Below are 18,352 nucleotides of genomic sequence, written 5' to 3'. Positions count from 1 at the left end.
GAGCTGCGACTCTGGAAACATACCGAGGGGGCCCCCGCAGACTCGTCCCGAGCCACTTGAGAAGTTGCCGCCCCGCGAGCCTGCCTTTTGCCCTGCCTGGGGCCTGGGCCCGGGGCTACATCACCAACTGCTGCATTTGTTGTATTTTTTTTAAGTTGATATTGACGGACTTAACATTTTTATTGTAATTTTAGTCTTAGTGTGTGGGTTTTGTCTTTTTTTTTTTGGTTGTTTTGTTTTGTTAGCTGTGTACAGAATGTGTTTTGTTTGTCTTTTTGTTTTTTGTTTTTGTTTTCCCTCTTTCCCCTTGGCCGAGTTTTGCCTTGGCAGGGATCTTTCTGGAGGGAAAGCTGGGGCTGTGGGCAGCCAAGGGCAGGCTCCCCCGTGAGAGGAGCAGGGAGGCTGGGGATCGCATGCCTCGTGGCGGTCTACACTGGGGCCTGGCGGGCTGGAGGTGCTGGGTGGCTGTGGGCTCCCTGCCCTCCGCCCGTTGGCCTAGCCTCCCAGCCTCTGGGACAGAGGCACCTTCAGATGTTCTCAGTGCCCATGGAGAGGTCACTTCCCATCTCTAGGGTACAGCTTTTGGAGCCCAAAGCCCACTAGACTTTTGGAGCCAGCTTTGTCTTAGGCTCCCCGGGCCCCCCACCCCAGCCTAGGCCAGTACTGAGGCCAAAGAGGCAGCCTCCCTCCCAGGACAACTAGCTTTGGGCATCTGACACCCTGAGCCAGTGCTTTCAGCAGCCCCTCCCCCTCCCCCGAAGCAAAAACTGTAAGCGGAAGGAGAGAGAATAGGGGGAGTCAGGAAGAAAGTGGGGCAGTCTGCAGGAAGCTGAGGCCCCGAGGTTAGCGGCCGGGCCTCATGCACCAGCCGCCAGGCCTGTCCCCGCCTTTCAGGGGCCGAGCTTGGGAGGTTGGGGTGCCACCCAGAGCCACAGGGAGACTGCTTTCTGCCCCATACCTGAGCTTCAGGTAGCAAGCGAGGCCTCGAAAGCAGGTCACACTGAAGGATTTAGACGAGCAGCGAGTCTTTTCCAATCTGCCACCATCTCTGCTCTGGAGAGGTCACCAGGTGGCTGGGTGGCCAGGTGGGCGTCCCCCAACCTCCACCCCTCACAGGCCTCCCCACCTCTGGGCCTGTGCCCTCCAGGGCCTCTGGTTTGTTGTATTATAGTATATTCGCCGTGGAAAATGTCACTGTTTAGTCACCTTGGAATCCACTCGCCTGGCCCCGTTGTTTTATGCCCGTTCCTGCCCTCGAGCCCTTTGGTTTCTCTTGTTTCAGAGAACGGCGCACCCGTCCTCCTATTGTAGAGTAATCCCCTGTGACTCGGTATTACCATAGTGCGATGTCGTTTTGTGCTATTTTGAACAATTAAAGACTTTTTTTGAAATAATCTTCTGCCGGTCTCACTGTGTGCTGGGGCTCAGGGAAGGCCCCTGGCCCCACGGGGATGGCTGACCCAGAAGAGGCCCTGCGGGTGACTAGGATCTGCTTCCAAATTGCATCCAAGTTAGCATAGGTGCCAGGCCCAGGCTCTGCCTGGCCCTTGGCCCTTGCACAAAACTGGGCTGGGACCATGTTGCAGCAGGTCTCCAGGAGGTGGGGTGTCTGAGCAGCAGTTGCTGACTCCCTCTGCTCCTGCAGACGAGGCACCCCAAGAAAGGGCTGGCAGCCCCCAGGTAGCTGAGGCAAGTCTGCTGGGCTGGGCCTTCCTCGTGTCCCCTTCCCTGTCATGCTCCATTTTCTTGGTGGCAAGGCCGGGGGTGTGGGGCTTAGCCCCACCACCAGGCCACAGAAGTGACCTCTGGGGACAGGTGGCCAAACGAGCTCACTCAGGCCTTCCCTCGCAGAGCTCAGGGCCCTTCAGAAAGCCAACCCTGACTGTCGGCTCCACCAGGACAGACCTCCAAGAACCGTCCCCGTGTCTGCCCCGTGGCAGGCACCGCAGAAGGAAGGCATTGTCTCACCCATATCCCTCTCTTACACAACACAGACCCCAGGAGGCCAAGAAGTAGAACTTGGATGCAATGGAACTTTGTTCCTGTCTCGCTGCAGGACGATACAGCAAGAAGTGGGTGAACGGAGCTGGAGGGCTTGTATGGGGGCACCCGCCAGGGCCCTCCCCTCCCTGGGCTCAGCACGCACAGGTCTTCGGGCCAGGTGGGGCCGGGGGGAGCAGCGCCACGCTGCTACTCTCGGGGGCCCACTGCCCCTGCTGGGGAGAGAGGGAGCGAGGTGGCCTCAGCACCTGCGTCCGTGCTCCCTGCCACCCTACCATGTGTAGTGGGGGCACGTGCACACACACCCCAGGCAGGAAGTGCAGGGGGCGTGCCTGGGGACCCCACGACATTCAGGCCCAATTCCCCCTGCCCTGGGAGCCTTCGCCAAGCGAGCTCCTCCCTGGGACCCTCCCGCTGGGCCTCATGGCATCTCATATCACATGTGCAGGGGTCTGCTTTGTTCCCCACCCAGCCTGCACATCTGGGTGCCGTCTTTTGGGAGTGTAGAGGGTCTCCCGGGCCAGAGGTCCCGCCAGGAAGGTGTCCTCGCATCCAGGGCCGTCCCAGCAGTGCCCAGAGGTGGGCGGGGCCTTGCCGCTCTGCCAGGTGGGCTGCATGGCCACTCAGCCCATCCCCCCCGCTCCTGCTCACCTGCCACAGGGCAGCCTTCACAGCACTCCTGAAGGCGAGCGCCACCCCGGTGCCATCCCTGGCGCTGGTCTCAAAATACCGGGCTTGATTCCGAGCACACCACTCCTCAGCCTCCCGGGGGGAGACCTGGGCGGGCAGAGGCGGGCACGGGTGGGGGCCCTGCCCCCGGGGCTTCTGAGGAGAGTCCCCCGCCCCACGCTCTGCCTCAGGACTGGCTGCAGTCCTGGCTGCTGCACCCAAGGCCAGGGGCCACCGAGAGGAACCTCAGACCCTCCACGTACCAAGACTTGTCCTCACTGGCCACGTGGGGCGGCGACGGGCACGAGGGCCGGAAGGGGAGCAGTTGGACGTGAGCTGTGCCCCCTAAATGGTGGTGTCTAATGGTGGGGGCTCAGGTGAGAGTAGGTGAGCCAGGGCGGTGGGGTGGGGGGTGCAGCGGGGAGATGGTACACCCACCTGCCGCCCAGGTAGGTCAATCTTGTTCCCAAGCAGCACAAAGGGAAACCGTTTGGGGTCTGGGGGATCAGCCTGCTGCAGGAACTCTGCCCGCCATGCGGCCACGGCCTGGAAGGAGGCAGCCGCCGTGATGTCAAAGACCAGCACGCAACAGTGGGCACCCCGGAACAGTGCCATCCCCAGAGACCGGAACTTCTCCGCGCCTGCCGCGTCCCAGAGCTGCAGCGACAGGGAAGAGGGGGCCCCTGACCCTTCCGGCTTGTGGCCCATCCTCCAGGAGTCCCAGCGGCCCCAGACCCTGCTGTGGCCTCAGGCTTTCTGGCACCCCTCGCTCCCCTTTGTCCTGATGCTGCCAGGCAGAGAGCCCAGGCCGGCTGGCGGGGACCCGGCTGAGAAAGTGGGGGACAGTTCAGCGGCCTTCCTGTGCTCTCTGATCTTGTCAAACCAGGGCTAGAGCAGCGCAAGCGGGAGGGGGCAGTGAAGACCCGTGCAGCGGGAAGGCGGGCCTGCAGGCCTGCGTGCTGAGTGTGGAGGGCGGGCACGGGTGGCGGTGGGGGGGGATCTGGGGGGAGCCTGGAGGCCTGGGGGGGGTGGCTGGGGGTGGCTGGGGAGCCCGGGGAGCCTGTGAGAGGTTGTTCTGGAAGAGGTCTACGGGCCTGGGGAGGCAAGTGGATGGGAGGTTCTTCTGGGGAGGTCTGAGGGTGGGGGATCGTTCTACGGAGGTCTAGCGGACTGGGCCCCCCCCCCGGAAGTCCCGGAGGCTCCCTCCTACTTGCACAGCTACCGTCTGGCCTTCCAGCTCCATCACTTTGGTGAAGAAGTCGGCGCCGAGGGTTGCCCGGTACCGGCTGCTGAAGCGGTCGTGGACGAACCGATTCATCAGACACGACTTGCCGACCCTGCGGGGTCACAGGTCAGAGGGCACAGCCAGGCCCCGGGCCCTCGGGTGCCGTCAGGTTCACGCTGCACCCACCCTCACCCCCCACCCCCAACCCCCTGCTATCCTGCCGCGCTCGGCCCCCTGCTCAGCCCAGGCCCCAGACTTCCCCCCAGGTCCCGGAGCGGGGGCGCCCCCTCCCTGGCCCCACGCGGTCCCGCCCGCTCACCCCGCATTTCCCACCAGGAGGATCTTGAGCCGCGGGCGCCCAGCGCAGGCCATGCCCGAGCATGCAGAGGACTCAGGTCGCCCGAGGGTCGCGGCGGGACCGGAGCGCGGGGGCGGGGCCGCTGGGCGTTAAGCCCCGCCCCTCGCCGCGGGTCCCCGCCCCCCGGCCCTGCGGAACCCCGGGCCGGGCGCTGGAGGGTGGGGCGCGGCTCAGTCAGCTGAGTGGCAGTCACGCGACGCCGGCCAGCTCCGTCGGGCTTCCTGGAGGGTTGAGCGGGGGTCTCCGAGAGCGACGGGCCGGCGGTGGGGCCGGGGATGGCGCTGCCCTGGAGGGGCCCAGGGGATGGCGGGGGTGGGGGTGGGGGGCAGATGGCAGTGGGGGCCGCCCTGGGGACGACCCTGAGCTGATGTCGTGGGTAGGGGGAGGGAAACCCGAGGACTGGGTCCCTAGGGGGCTGTGGGCCAGGCCACCCGGGGTGACCTACGGTGGGTGCGTGGGTGGGTGGGTGGTGGGAGACTGGGAAGGCCCTAACGAGCTGCACCTGCAAGCTCCGTTCCCCCAGGTCATGGAGAAGGAGCGGGAGACGCTGCAGGCCTGGCGGGAGCGCATAGGGCAGGAGCTGGACCGCGTGATGGCTTTCTGGATGGAACACTCCCATGACCAGGAGCACGGGTGGGCTGCACCCTTGGGTGCCTTCCGCAGGATTCCCCCCACCCACCCAGCCCTGTCTGCCAACTCAGATCTCCCTCCAGAGCTCCTCTCTGCAGTCCTGGGGGGTTGGGCCCTCAAGGGGGTGACCCATCAGGGCCAGTGGAGCTGGAGGGGGGAGAGGTAAAGCCACTTCCGTCCCCCTCCCCGACCCCCCACCGCTAACTCCTGCTGCGTCCCTGGCAGGGGCTTTTTCACCTGCCTGGGCCAGGACGGGCAGATGTATGACGACCTCAAATACGTGTGGCTGCAGGGGAGGCAGGTAGGAGGCGTCCCCAACCCCGCGGGTCACTGGGACAACCGGCGCCCCCCACTCACACAGCACCCCGCAGGTGTGGATGTATTGTCGCCTGTACCGCAAGGTCGAGCGCTTCCGCCGCCCGGAGCTCCTGGACGCAGCCAGAGCAGGTGCTCCCGGGTCCCGCAGAAATGTCCCCCGGTTTCGGCTCATGTTCTAGAGGGCTCTAGAAACCGCAGAGGGTCTGGGGTGTGTGTGGGGGGGGGGGCGGGGGGCCAACTTCCATCCCCACTGGCGCAGGTGGAGAGTTCTTGCTGCGTTCCGCCCGGGTGGCGCCCCCGGAGAAGAAGTGCGCGTTCGTGCTGACGCGGGCCGGGCAACCGGGCAAGGTGCAGCGCACCATCTTCAGTGAGTGCTTCTACACCCTCGCCATGGACGAGCTGGCCAGGGTCACCGGCGACGCGCGCTATCAGGTGCCACCAGCCGGAAGGCCACCCGCGGCCGGCCCATTCCAGCCCAGCGCGCAGGCCTTCCCCCTTCCCTGTCTGCCTGGTCTTCCTCTGGCTTCCCCCCCCCCCCCCCCGCCCCCCCCCCCCCCCCCGGCCCGGCAACGTGGCCCTTATTGTGCTACCGTCACTAGGTGTCTCTGGGTGTCTGCGCCCCAGATGCCTCCTTCACTTCTGACCCTCCCTCCCCCCTACCCACAGGGCCCCTGGGCAGAGAGGCCCCTTTCCTCCCCCCTGGGCCCCTGGAGCCCCCTGTGCTGCCAGACCCCAGCCCCACTCCCTGGGAGTGTCCGGCGCCCTGTGTGACACCTTGGTCCAAGCTGGGGGCTCCTTGGCCACCCCCTCCCCAGCTCCCCCACCCACCCCGTTGGGGTCCTCCGGGCCCCTGCAGGTGGCTGCCCCCCACCCAGGCCTCCCCTCGCCTCCCCCCGGCCCAGAGCGAAGCGGTGGAGATGATGGAGCAGATCGTCCGCTGGGTGCGGGAGGACCCATTGGGGCTGGGCCGGCCGCGGCTCCCCGGCGCCCCCGAGGCGGAGCCCATGGCTGTGCCCATGATGCTGCTGGCACTGGTGGAACAGCTCACGGAGGCACGCGAGGAGCTGGCGCGCAGATACACCGAGCTGGGGGACTGGTGCGCCCAGAGGATTCTGCAGCACGTCCAGGTGGAGGCCCAGGAAGCACCCCACTCGTGGACCGCCGCCCCCTCCCGCCCCCACCCCTCCTCACGGACCAGGAAACCAGGGGCTCTGCCACAGAGGCGCCCGAGGTCCCGGGCGCCCCTGCAAGGGCCCAGTGAGGCTGCGGAGAGGCCAGCGACGTCTTGTCAGTCCCCAAAGGACAGCCCGGAGCCACCCCCAGCCCCGCCCCAGGCCCATATGGCACCATCCCACCCCACCCCCCAGTCTTAGACCAAACCAGTTAGAACCTGCCCAGGCCCCTGGGAGGGGAGGGCAAGGTCAGGGGTCAGAGACAGAACCAACCTTTCTCTGCTCCTCTCCCCGACAGAGGGGTGGGCAGGCTGTGCTCGAGAACGTGTCAGAGGATGGCAAGGAACTTTCTGGTTGCCTAGGAAGACACCAGAACCCAGGTCAGGGGGCCGAGTGGGCTGGGTGAGGGGGGGTGTTGGGGGTGGGGGAGGAAGGGGTGGCCCCCAGGCAGTTGGGACTGGAGCCTGAGCTGCCCTCCCCCCACCTGCCTCCCCTCCCCAGGCCATGCGCTGGAAGCCGGCTGGTTCCTGCTCCGACATGCCATCCGGAAGGGTGACCCTGATCTTCGAGCGTATGTCATCGACAAGTTTTTGCTCTTGCCTTTCCGCGCTGGCTGGGACCCCGAGCACGGCGGCCTCTTTTACTTCCAGGATGCCAACAACCTCTGCCCCACCCAGGTGGGTGGCCAGGGCCCCTGCAGATAGCTCTGGTCTGGTCGGAGGGCCATTTAGCGCCTCCCCCCCCCATGGTCCTGGGAGGTGGGTGCTGTCACCACTCTTACCTTATAGAGGAATAATATGGGGGGCTCAGAGAGGCAGACTTTCCCAGAGTGATCCTGGGGGGGGGGGGGAGAGCAGCAGAGCTGAATTTGAACCCAGAGCCGTGCTTTCAACTTTGGGTGCAGACAGGCCCTTTAGGGAGCTTGGAGACCCTCGTTGAGGTTGGGAGAGTCTTTAAAGCCTGCTCCGCCCCTGTCCTTTGGGAGGGACTCCATGGGGTGGACACGAGCCCACCACGGGTAGCTTGTCCCAGGTTGGAGGGGGTTGGCGGCACAGCTGTCCACAGACTTGGGTCCTTGGGCGGGAGGTGTGGGAGAGGAGCTTGGGAGGGTGGGTCCTGGGGCTCCGAGCCGCCTGCCTCTGCTCCCAGCTGGAGTGGGCCATGAAGCTTTGGTGGCCCCACTGTGAAGCCATGATTGCCTTCCTCCTGGGCTACAGCGAGAGCGGGGACCCTGCCCTGCTGCATCTCTTCTACCAGGTGGCCGAGTACACCTTCCGCCAGGTGAGGGGACCAGGGTCTGCAGGAGCCAGCCAAGCTGGCTTTGGGGGGGCAGGGGGAGGGCTCTGGCCTGGCTGGCGCAGGAGCGCTCTCCCTCCCCTTTTACCCCCAGTCACACCACTGTGCCCCCCAGTGCTCCAGCAGCCAGTGCCCCAGCTCCCTCCGCTCAGCCAGCAAATACTTACTGAGGGCTGACTCTGGTGAACAGAAGTCCCTGCCCTTCCAAAGGCTTAGGGTCTCAGGCAGGGTGGCGTAGGGGGAGCCTACTATAGCCTAACAAGCAAACCCAGAGATGGGGGTGCCAGCCATGGGAAATGATAAGGTTGAAAGGGGTCCTTCATCTCCAGGGAGCCAGGGGAGACCCCGCGAACGGGGGTGTGGGGGAAAAGTCCCAGCAGAGGAGCCAGGCAGCAAGGGCAGACGGCAGGAGCCAACGCAGCCATGGAGCAGGAGTAAAGGCAGCAGATCCCGGGGACTCCTCGCGTGCCCAAGCTAGAGCTCTGAAACCCAGGACTGTGTTTCCCCAAGGCTCTGGGGGAGAATCTCTTTCCAATCTCTGCCTCCGGGGCTGTGTCTGTCACCTTTCCTCCTCTCATAGGAACACGAGTGACTGGACTTAGGCCCCACCCTCCCCCATTATGACCTCATCTGAACTGGTTTCATCTGCTAAGACCCTGTTTCTGAATGAGGTCACAGGTTCCAGGCAGACATGAGTTTTGGGGCACGCCATGGAACCCACCATGGAGGGGGAGTCCAGCAGGGCGGGCAGAGGCTGGGCAGGAGGCTGCGCAGGCACCCTGGTGAGGGAGGAAGGGGCCGTGGGTGGGAGCCAAGGTAGGCAGAGGGGTGAGCCTGGTTGGCTGGTGATGGTGGTGACAGCAGCCATGGGTGATGAAGTGGATGTGAGGTGGGGAGTGGAGGAGCAAAAGAATGTCTCACAGGGTTTGGACCCAAATGCCTGGAGCGGTGGGGGAGTTTACCATTTGCTGAGACAGGAGGAGGGTGGGGAGGACTTAGGAGAAAGGAAGGTCAGCCAAGGAGACAAGAAGGCCCCACGTAAGGAGCTTCCTGGCAGCCAAAGGAAAAGCGACAGGTTGAGGGGTGAGCTGCCCTGACTTGCCTGAGGGCACCTCAGGGTGCTGAGCCCAGGGCAGAATGCCTGGGGGTGGGGGGCAAGGACTAGGTGAAACTTAGGGGGGGAATTCCTTCTTTCCCTTCACTACCCTCCAACTGAAACTCAGCACTTCCTTCCACTGTGAGTGGGGGTGACAGGCCGCAGTGGTATCAGCAGCGCCTGCCTCTGTCACCAGTAGAATTCCCAGATGGGTTTATGTCACGTCACAGGTAGAGAGCTGTCCTCAAGCCTGCTTACCACGGCTGTCACATCACAGCCCTCAGCTGCTGTGGCTTAAAATGTTAAATGCGCTGATAAAGAGCCTGTATTAGGGACCACAAATCACTCCACAAAGTGAAATTTAAGGGCTACATTTAATGAAATGAGAGGTGCACCAGTCAGTTAACAAACTTACATTCAACAGCATTGATTAATCATTAGGTGCGAAACCAATAGAACAGCCGGATATATAAAGCAAACGCTCAGACATACAAGGGTTAAAAAAAAAAAATGGGCAGGACAGCAATTAGGGTGGGAGAAATTTAAACTCATTATCTTTCTCTGGAAGGCCAAGTAGTCACAAAATGAATTCGTAACTAGAAAAACAGAATGACTGGTATATAAGTAGTTTTACCCCCTTACAAAGAATATGCTAACTTTTTTCTTTATACGCAGCAATTTAAAGACATTTTGATACTGTATCTTTTTTTAATTAAAATTTTTTTTAAAAAACATAACACCATACAAACATGAACATTCTTACCATATGATCATTCCATTCTTGCTATATAATCAATAACTCACAATATCATCACCATGATAATTTCTTAAAACATTTGCATCAATTCAGAAAAAGAAATAAAAAGATAAAAGAAAAAAACTCACACATACCATATCCCTTACCCCTCCCTCTCACGACTGCTAGTATCTACCTAATATATTTTAGCCTTTGTTTCCCCAGTTTTTTCTATACCCCTTACCACTCCCTTTCATTGATCACTAGCATTTCAATCTACCCAATTTATTTTAACATTTGTTCCCCCCAAGATTTATTTATTTTCAATCCATATGTTTTACTCATCTGTCCATTCCATAGATAAAAGGAGCATCAGACACAAGGTTTTCACAATCACACAGTCACACTGTGAAAGCTATATCATTATAGAATCATCTTCAAGAAACAAGGCTACTGGAACACAGCTCTACATTTTCAGGCAGTTCCCTCCAGCCTCTCCAATATACCTTATTTAAAAAGGTGATATCTATATAATGCATAAGAACCTCCCGGATAACCTCTCGACTCTGTTTGAAAACTCTCAGACACTGACACTTTATTTTGTCTCATTTCTCTCTTCCCCCTTTTGGTCGAGAAGGTTTTCTCAATCCCTTGATGCTGAGTCTCAGCTCATTCTAGGATTTCTGTCCCATGTTGCCAGGAAGGTCCACACCCCTGGGAGTCATGTCCCACATAGACAGGGGGAGGGCAGTGAGTTTGCTTGTCATGTTGGCTGGAGAGAGAGACCACATCTGAGCAACAAAACAGGTTCTCTGGGGGTGACTCTTAGGCCTAATTTTAAGTAGGTGTAACCTTTCTTTTGTGGGGATGTTTCATAGGAACAAACCCCAAGATTGAGGGCTCGGCCTTTTGCTTTGGTTGTCCACACTGTTTGTGAGAATATCAGGCATTCTCCACATGAGGAAGTTGAATTTTCCCCCTTTCTCGCCATTCCCCCTTGATGCTGTATCTTTATATAACTAGTTTCCTCGGTGATCCCTCTGCCATGGAGCCCCCCACTGAACTTCAATCCTGCCTTGTGGGGCCCCCACTGAACTTTGTCCAATGAGGAAAAACTGGGGTCCCTTACACATGGAGGAGGCACTGCGGATCAGCCTTGGTGGGGATAGGGTGTGGGCACGAGGGCGGGGAGGAAAGCTGGGCAGTGCACAGAGCTGCTGTTCCCTGAGACCAAGAGGCACAGGGCAGCGGCAGGCTGGGGGCGCGGAGGCGGGGCTTGGGATGACGCCCCAACGTGAGCCGGGGCAGGGGTGGGAACTGTCAGCGCTGGATGCGGGCCAGGCCCTCTTGAAGAGAGAAACAAGTAACAACCCAGGATGCAACCTCATCTACTTCAAAGAGGCACCAGGAGAAGTGACTTGTTAAAAAACTTGTTACAGTTTCCGGCTCGTCCCGCCCCCAGGCAGTGTGTCCACCAAGTTTCTTTTTGTTGCTTTCTTAAATCAGTTTGACACAAATACCATTTACAAACACTAAATGTACCCATGCTGAGTGACCAGTTGAAAGGAGCTGGGATTCTATATGGGTGCAGTCTTCCATGGCCCCCAAAGCGGGCTCCTTGGGACTCCACCCTGCAGCTCTTCAACCGAGCGCCTTACATAGCCGTGGACTGCCTGTCGCCCCTCACCCTCTACAAAGAAATGCAAAGGCCTTTTCTTTCATCACGGTCCAGAGACGCGGTAGCGTATTTAACAGCACGGACGCTGGACACCCTGTGACCTGGGGAAAGCCCCGGCTGGGACCCTCAGTGGCGGGCCGGTCGAGGTGGGGGTAGGGATGGGGAGTGCACCCTTCCCGGGGCCTGCGCCGGCTGATCGGTCCCTGCGGGCGCCAGGCTGTCAACGGCTGCCGCTGTCATTTCAGTTTCGCGATCCCGAGCACGGGGAATGGTTTGGCTACCTGAACCGGGAGGGGACGGTCGCCCTCACCATCAAGGGGGGTCCTTTTAAAGGTGAGTGTCGTCCCTCCCACCTGGGTGTGGGGAAGGGGGTGGGCGGGCGGCAGGGGCCGTCGAGGCCCCGCCCCATCCCACCCGGCCGGCCCGCCTCTCCCCGCAGGCTGCTTCCACGTGCCCCGCTGCCTGGCCATGTGCGAGGAGCTGCTGGACGCCCTGCTCAGCCGCCGCGCCCCGCCCGCCCTGGCCGCCCGTCTGGGGGCCGAATAAAGCCGACTCGGCTCTACCTGTCCGTGCACGCGCGTCCTTGGGCCCGGGGGAGGGACGGCCGCCAGGGTCTGCGCCGGGCCGCTCGCTGGCCACCTGCTTGCCTGCCCCCCCCCCGGGGGCCACCTCGCGGACAGCGCACTGCCCCGCCCCCCGCGCGGCGGCCCGCCCCGCGATTGGCTCTCCCGGGCCTCGTCCCGCCCCCCGCGCTGCCTCGCCCCCACGCATTGGCTCGCCCGGGACTCCGCCCCAGCCCACTCACTGGCCCGCCCGGGGCGCTGCCCCGCCCCCGCGTGCCGGCCCGCCCTGAGCGCTGACCCTACCCCGCGCATTGGCCGAGCGGCCGGGAAGGCGGGTCCAGCGGCGGCGCACTTCCGGCCGGTGGCCCCCGGGGCCTCCCCGGCGCGCGCCCGCCCCTTCCGTCACCGCCCCCGCGAGCCCGGCCCTAGCCCCAGCCCCAGCCCCGGTGGCACTGGCGTCGCCTCGGAGCGCGGCGGCGGCTGACTGCCCGTTCACCTCCCGTCCGTCCCCGCCAGCCCCCCCGCCGCCGCCGCCGCCGTTATGAACATCCGCAATGCGAGGGTGAGGGCCCGGGGTCGTGGGTGCGCGCCGCGTGGATGCGGGACGCGAGTGACCGCGTGCGCATGCTCCCGAGGGGGCCCCGGGGCGCGGCGAGGCCCACGGTCCCGGCCGGGGCCGCGGGGGCGTGGGTGGCGGGGGGGGGGTGGAGATCCGGGGCGCGGGCATGGGGCTGCCAGGGCCGGTGGTCCCCGGGAGCCTCCTGGAGCTCCAGGGCCGCCGTGGATCGGACGTTTGCGGAGCCCCAGGCCGTGAGCCCGGCCCGGTGCGGAGCCCCGCCTTCACAGTCTGCCCAGCCCCGGAGCCGGAGGACAGCCGGGTGGCCGTGTCCCGGCACACCTGAGGCCTGGGACTGCCAGCATTTCCCACTGCCCGTTTACCCCCTCCAGCCAGAGGACCTCATGAACATGCAGCACTGCAACCTCCTATGCCTCCCCGAGAACTACCAGATGAAATACTACTTCTACCACGGCCTTTCCTGGCCCCAGGTGGGCAGCTTTTTGAATTGGGGGCTTGGGGGAAACCAGGCTGGGGGAAGCTTCAATTCGGGTCAGCTTCGGAGGAGTGGACAGAGTTACAAAGCTCTCAGGGGACAGTCGGCTGGAGGGAGGCCCAGAGAAATTTCAGCTCCAGGCCAGAGTAGCTGAATGAATGGTGTCCCCAAAGGGACAGCCAGAAAGGGGCCTGGAAAGGGGCAAGATCTTTCCACAGTGCGTCTCTATCCTCTTCCGGGTTGAGGACAGGGCCCGGTGTGGCGGAGAGCACAAGAGAACACCTTGCCGCCCGGAACTTGCTACTTGAACGCTCCTGTCTGCTGAAGGGGCAGGCGGCTGGCCAGGGCTCCTTCTAGGGCTCTGCCAGCTCTCACGCAAAGTCGGCTTCTGACTTTTCTCCTCCCTGTCACTAGCTCTCTTACATCGCTGAGGATGAGAATGGAAAGATCGTCGGGTATGTCCTGGCCAAAATGTGAGTAAGCCTGGCTGGCGGTGGGTTAGGGCTGACAGTGCACACGCCTGGTGGCCGCTGTACATTTGTTTTTAAAAGAGTTAATAGAGCATGTGTGGTAAAGTTTTTATGGAGGAATTATACAGAAAGTGCAGAGTTCCCATGTACACCACTTCTTCCCCCACCTTCTTCTGTTATTACTGTTTTGCAACTATTGTGATACATTTGTTACAATTATTAATTGGAGTCTACAGTTTACCTTAGAGTTCAATCTTTTGTGTATAGTTCTATTAGTTTTGAAAATACACGTAGTGTCACAGATCTGCCATCACAGGGTCATATAGAATTGTTTCACCACCCTAGAAATGCCCTGCCCCCTACCTTGTCATTCCTCCCTCACCCGGACCCCTGACAACTGTAGATCTTTTTGTCGTCTCTATAGTTTCGACTTTTCCAGAATGTTGTATCATTGCAATTGCACCCTATATAGCCTTTTCAGGCTGCCTTCTTTCACGTAGCACTATGCATTGGAGGTTCGTTCTTCCAGGTCTTTTCATGGCTTGGGAGCTCATTTCTTTTTCTTGCCAAATAATATTCCACTGTATTCCATCGACTCTGCACAAATGTAGTGGATACTGCGAGGAGGTTGGAGACATCACAAGGAGGCAGGGTGGGCTGCTCTGATAGGAGGGGTTCTCAGCTCCATCCCCTCCCAAGTCTGGGGGTCTTTGGGGCCAGCCCAGAGGACTCGGTGCTCCTGGTGCCCGGTGGGGTGCCTGCATCTGCCCAGGCTCCTTTCTGATCTCTCTCCTTTCTCTATGTTCTAGGGAAGAGGACCCAGATGATGTACCCCATGGACACATCACATCGTTGGTGCGTAGGGCTGATCCCAGGACCCTGGTGGGGGGCAGAAGGAGGGGTTAGCTGGGACAGTTCTCGAGGTCCCACTCCCTGCCCGCCCTTCTCCCACCAGGCCGTGAAGCGGTCTCACCGGCGCCTTGGCCTGGCTCAGAAGCTGATGGACCAGGCCTCCCGAGCCATGATAGAAAACTTCAATGCCAAATACGTCTCCCTGCACGTCAGGAAGAGGTGGAAGCCCGGGCTGAGGGGAGGGGGCCGGGGTGGAGGGAAGAAGAAATGCCATCTTGTTGGGGGGCCTGGGGTGCCCCAGCTTTTGGAGAAGACGTGTGAAGTGGGATTCGTGGGCTGGAGGCTTGGGGGGAGGGCCTGGATGTGCCGTCCCCTCCCTGGCCAAGTCTGTGCAGCTCAGCACTGCCTTGTTCCCCTGCAGTAACCGGGCCGCCCTGCACCTCTATTCCAACACCCTCAACTTTCAGTAAGTAGATCTAGGTTTTTCTAAGGGGGCTGGGACTGGTCTCAGGTCTGGTCCCTCCAGGAAGGAGGGTGGGGTTGATACATGCTCGCTGCATGCCATGGCGACAGGAGATTTAGTGTTTCTTGCTGGGTGGAGGAACAACTTCTTGGCGCTGGCTGGGGCTAGGAGAAGGGAGATGCAGGAGTGGACCAGGCCCCTAGACCATCTGAGTGAGACCTGAAGGCAGGAGAGGGCACTACCCCAGAAGCCCAAGAACATCCAGGCCAGAAAGGCAGCCAGCAGGCATGACGTCCTCACGGATGGGGCAGGCCTGCTCAGGGCAGCAGGTATCTCTGTGCCCAGCCTGACAGGACAGTCTGGTGAGGAGTTGGCTGCCCCCTGTCCACAGGGCCAGAGCCCCTCACCGGTGAGGTTGGGGTGGTTGCCCGTGGAGGACCCGCTCGGCTGACACTCTGCTTTAGTTTGGTGGGGGTGAAGAGCAGGGACTGCTGGGAAGGGTGGCGGCCCCTAGGGTTGGGTGCTGGAGGGGGGATCTGAGACCTGGAGAAGAATGCCGCTGGTGGGAACTGCTTCACACTCAAGCCGGAAGTTCCCAGGCAGGGGCCTGGGGCAGGGGCCCTGTGCAGCCTGGGGGTGGCTGCCATGAAGCAGAGGCCACAGCGGCCCCTGCTTGAGTGACTCACCATAGGAAGGAACTGACCGTGTGCTTAGGAAGTGACAGGCAGCAGGGCAGGGAGGCCACATGCAGCCGCAGATACTTGGTGCCAAGCTGGCAGCATAGAACGGCCGCAGGATCAGGGGGCCCGGCTTCCTGCTAGGCTCTGCTGCAGAGGGCAGAGGCAAGGCCACGCTGGAAACAAACTCCTTTGGGCTGGCCTTCCTGTCTCTGAAAGGGTCCTTCACCCATCCCAAAAGCATCCGATGCTAGAAAGCAGAGGAGTACGTGCCCCCGACGTGGGTCTCTCTCCCTCCCCCAGGATCAGTGAAGTGGAACCCAAATACTACGCAGACGGGGAAGACGCTTATGCAATGAAGCGGGATCTCACCCAGATGGCAGATGAGGTAAGGGGCCCCGTAGGCGCCTAGAAAGGAAGGCAGGTCGAGGAGGGGTGCTCGTAAACAGGACAGTGGGAGGGAGGGGTACCGGTAGCAGCTCCTAGGGGTGCCGGGCCAGGGGAGACCAAAAGGCTGGTGGGCGTAGCGCCTGACTTTGGATGCCAGCCCCTGCTGTTTCCCAGGCTGGAAAGCGAGGAGGCGAGAGTTGGCTGGGCTTTCAAAGGGGCCATCCAACCAAGATGCTATTCTCTGCGTAGGAAGCCTCTGTGTCCCCTGAGCTGTGATGGGGAAGGCAGAGGGAGAGGACTGTCTAGAGGGGGTAGGACTGGATGTCCCTGAGTGTGCTGAGAGCCGTGACCAGGGAACAGCCATGGCCTGCCCCAAGACTCAGGGCTGAGAACAGTCCAGGGCCTGCCCGAGGCGCCTGAGGGAGCAGAACTGTTTAGGCTCATGGGAGAGGGGCACAATTGCTCTCGTTTTCCATGTGAGAAGTGTGGGGCTAGGGCTCAGCCCAGGTCCTGGGTTCCCTGAACTGGCCCTGCTGCCTCTCCTTTTACCTCCTCCCCCCAGCCAGGGACAGGACCAGGTCCCCTAATGCCCAGGCTTGGGAGGCACAAGGGGAGACTTAGGCCTCTCTCCTCCTCCTTTTCCCTGGGCTCCTGGTGGCAGCTGAGGCGGCAGCTGGAGCTGAAGGAGAAGGGCAGGCACGTGGTGCTGGGTTCTATCGAGAACAAGGTGGAGACCAAAGGCAATTCACTTGCAAGTTCGGGGGAGGCCTGTCGTGAGGAGAAGGGCCTGGCGGCTGAGGACAGCGGTGGGGACAGCAAGGACCTCAGCGAGGTCAGCGAGACCACCGAGAGCACCGACGTCAAGGACAGCTCAGAGGCTTCCGACTCGGCCTCCTAGGCCCACATGAGCTCTTCTCCTGCCCCAGCCTAACCCCGTCCCCACCCCACTAGGTTTCACAATAAAGCTCACCCAGTGGCCTTGGGGAATTGGTGTATGAGCCTCGTTGAGGCGCCTCTCTGTCTGCGTGTCTGTGAGCTTTACAACCTTGTGACCCAGAGCCGCCTGCCAAGCCCATGTAGCAGGGAGGAGCAGGTCAGGGCTTTGGATGCTGGGGCTCCCGAGGGCTTCGGCCGCCACCCTGTCTGCTGGCCACTGACATCTTCAGGCACTGCAGTTCTGGGAGGGCTCCCAGCGGTGGATGGAGATGCTCTGCCCTCTGAGCCTTGCCCCGCCCCACCACTGCCGGGCTGGACCAAGACCCCATATCATTGAGAACCTCCTGGCCATCCCAGACTGGAAGTCCTTTGAGAGACAGGCCTGGGCTAACCAGCCCAGGGTTGGCCCTGGGCACTGCCCAGAGCCCCACCACCAGCCCTTTGCTCACCCTCACCTATGCTTTCCGTCCGGTCTCTCCAATGCAACGGACCCCAGATACTTCTGTCCAACCCTTATTGGGCTTATCTACAGATGTGCTCTCTGGGTCATGGTCCAGCCAGCTACCCAGGTGTCCAGACCCCTTCAATTACCCATCTTCGACTCCTCCCCCCCACCCCCCATCTAAACTGTCACCAGGGCCTGTGTTCTACTGCTGTAATACCTCTTTAATCTACTTTCTAACCTAAGCCCTCGTTAAAAAAAAAAAAAAAAGTACAATTTTAGGTTTACAGCATAATTGAGTACTTAGAATTCCCTATCTCCGCCAGCGCGCGGTCCCCCCCTCTCCGCCTCCCGTCTTGCATTAGTGAAGTGCATTGTTACAACTGAAGTAACGGTGATAATGACACATTGAAACTACAGCCCCATAGTTACATTAAGGTTCAAGTTTCAATGACTGTATTCAGTGTTAGTTTCATACAGACTATAAGCCCGCGGGTTTTCATGGCCCCACCAGAACCCCAATATTTGGTTCTGCAACCCCTTCCTGGAGCTGAAGCGTCATTCCTTGCTGCTCCCGGTCCCCGCACGGGGCTCCCTCGGCCGCCCATCTCGGCGGAGCCAGGCGCTCGCTCGGAGCTATCACGTACGCCCCTGCTGCTGCGGGTGACACGCTGCATCCCCGCCCGGCTGAAAATAACTCGCCACCCGGGCCGGGAGCCCGGGTGTATCTCATGCAAACTCCAGGCACGTGACTAACCCGCTACCGGGGAAGCCAGGGCGGGGAGGCGGGGCCCGGGCAGAGAGACGCGCCTGCGCACGCCGGTCGCGCTCCAGCCTGCCGGCTCGGCCAAGACTCTGTTCTGACTGGCTCTTGCCGCGAGCCTCACGTCCTATTGGTCGGAGTCGGAGTCTGATCCCGCCCTCCGTCCCTTGCGTCAGTCGCTACCGGTTCGCAAGCCGCGGCGGCTTCGTTCCCAGGCTCCGATTGGCCCCAGGAGCGGCGGGGGAGGGATCCGCGGGGCGGGACGGGCATGCGCGCTGGCCCAGACCGGGTTCCGCCGCGCCGCGCGGGTTGGAGCGGCTCTGCGGCGGCGCCTCCCCCGGTTCCCCGCGCCCGCCCTCTCGCCAGGGCCCGGCCCCGCCCCCCTGCCCTCAGTGCCCGGAGCTGGAGGCCGGCTGTGGGCGCGCGGTTTCCCCTCCGCCTGCGGGCAAATGGGCCTGGGAAGGGCGGTTGGGTTTCCTGGGGCGGGGAAGGGGAAGCCGCAGGCCCGCTGGCCTTGGGGTCCAGCAGTTCCCCGAGCTCCGCAGCGCGGCTCCTAGGAGGGGGC

At 61.5% G+C, this 18,352-nt stretch overlaps 3 protein-coding genes and 1 long non-coding RNA gene across 6 annotated transcripts; 2 read left to right on the top strand and 2 right to left on the bottom strand.

Annotated features, from left to right (window-relative positions):
- Nucleotides 1-208: 208 nt before the first annotated feature.
- Nucleotides 209-4,311, bottom strand: LOC143670635 (ras-related protein rab7-like). The gene is made up of 5 exons (XM_077145547.1): nucleotides 4,215-4,311; nucleotides 3,881-4,007; nucleotides 3,109-3,327; nucleotides 2,653-2,778; nucleotides 209-2,216 (listed from the first exon to the last, which is right to left on the bottom strand). The coding sequence occupies exons 1-5, from the start codon at nucleotides 4,265-4,267 to the stop codon at nucleotides 2,136-2,138; spliced, it is 606 nt and encodes a 201-aa protein (XP_077001662.1). The 5' UTR covers nucleotides 4,268-4,311; the 3' UTR covers nucleotides 209-2,135.
- An 81-nt stretch (nucleotides 4,312-4,392) lies between these two features.
- On the bottom strand, nucleotides 4,393-8,274 carry LOC143672162 (uncharacterized). The gene is made up of 5 exons (XR_013169651.1): nucleotides 7,837-8,274; nucleotides 6,858-7,208; nucleotides 6,647-6,731; nucleotides 4,756-5,386; nucleotides 4,393-4,474 (listed from the first exon to the last, which is right to left on the bottom strand). It is a non-coding gene; the product is annotated as an uncharacterized LOC143672162 (long non-coding RNA).
- Nucleotides 4,416-11,750, top strand: RENBP (renin binding protein). 3 transcript variants are annotated; one of them, XM_077147046.1, is made up of 11 exons: nucleotides 4,416-4,516; nucleotides 4,777-4,886; nucleotides 5,109-5,184; nucleotides 5,255-5,330; nucleotides 5,461-5,633; nucleotides 6,104-6,328; nucleotides 6,672-6,753; nucleotides 6,875-7,050; nucleotides 7,523-7,654; nucleotides 11,425-11,512; nucleotides 11,619-11,750. In XM_077147046.1, the coding sequence occupies exons 2-11, from the start codon at nucleotides 4,780-4,782 to the stop codon at nucleotides 11,723-11,725; spliced, it is 1,242 nt and encodes a 413-aa protein (XP_077003161.1). In that variant the 5' UTR covers nucleotides 4,416-4,516; nucleotides 4,777-4,779; the 3' UTR covers nucleotides 11,726-11,750. The 3 variants fall into 3 exon arrangements, with proteins under 3 accessions (XP_077003161.1, XP_077003164.1, XP_077003163.1); XM_077147049.1 differs by lacking the exon at nucleotides 7,523-7,654; XM_077147048.1 differs by lacking the exons at nucleotides 11,425-11,512; nucleotides 11,619-11,750 and adding an exon at nucleotides 11,139-11,375.
- A 401-nt stretch (nucleotides 11,751-12,151) lies between these two features.
- Nucleotides 12,152-16,650, top strand: NAA10 (N-alpha-acetyltransferase 10, NatA catalytic subunit). The gene is made up of 8 exons (XM_077144820.1): nucleotides 12,152-12,304; nucleotides 12,691-12,789; nucleotides 13,209-13,267; nucleotides 14,074-14,119; nucleotides 14,220-14,335; nucleotides 14,538-14,582; nucleotides 15,560-15,644; nucleotides 16,308-16,650. The coding sequence occupies exons 1-8, from the start codon at nucleotides 12,284-12,286 to the stop codon at nucleotides 16,542-16,544; spliced, it is 708 nt and encodes a 235-aa protein (XP_077000935.1). The 5' UTR covers nucleotides 12,152-12,283; the 3' UTR covers nucleotides 16,545-16,650.
- The last annotated feature ends 1,702 nt before the right edge of the window (nucleotides 16,651-18,352 follow it).

This window comes from Tamandua tetradactyla, chromosome X (assembly GCF_023851605.1).
Source record: "Tamandua tetradactyla isolate mTamTet1 chromosome X, mTamTet1.pri, whole genome shotgun sequence".
Classification (NCBI taxonomy): Eukaryota; Metazoa; Chordata; class Mammalia; order Pilosa; family Myrmecophagidae; genus Tamandua; species Tamandua tetradactyla.
Note: the sequence above shows the minus strand (reverse complement) of the source record. Positions and strands in the feature narration are given on the sequence as shown.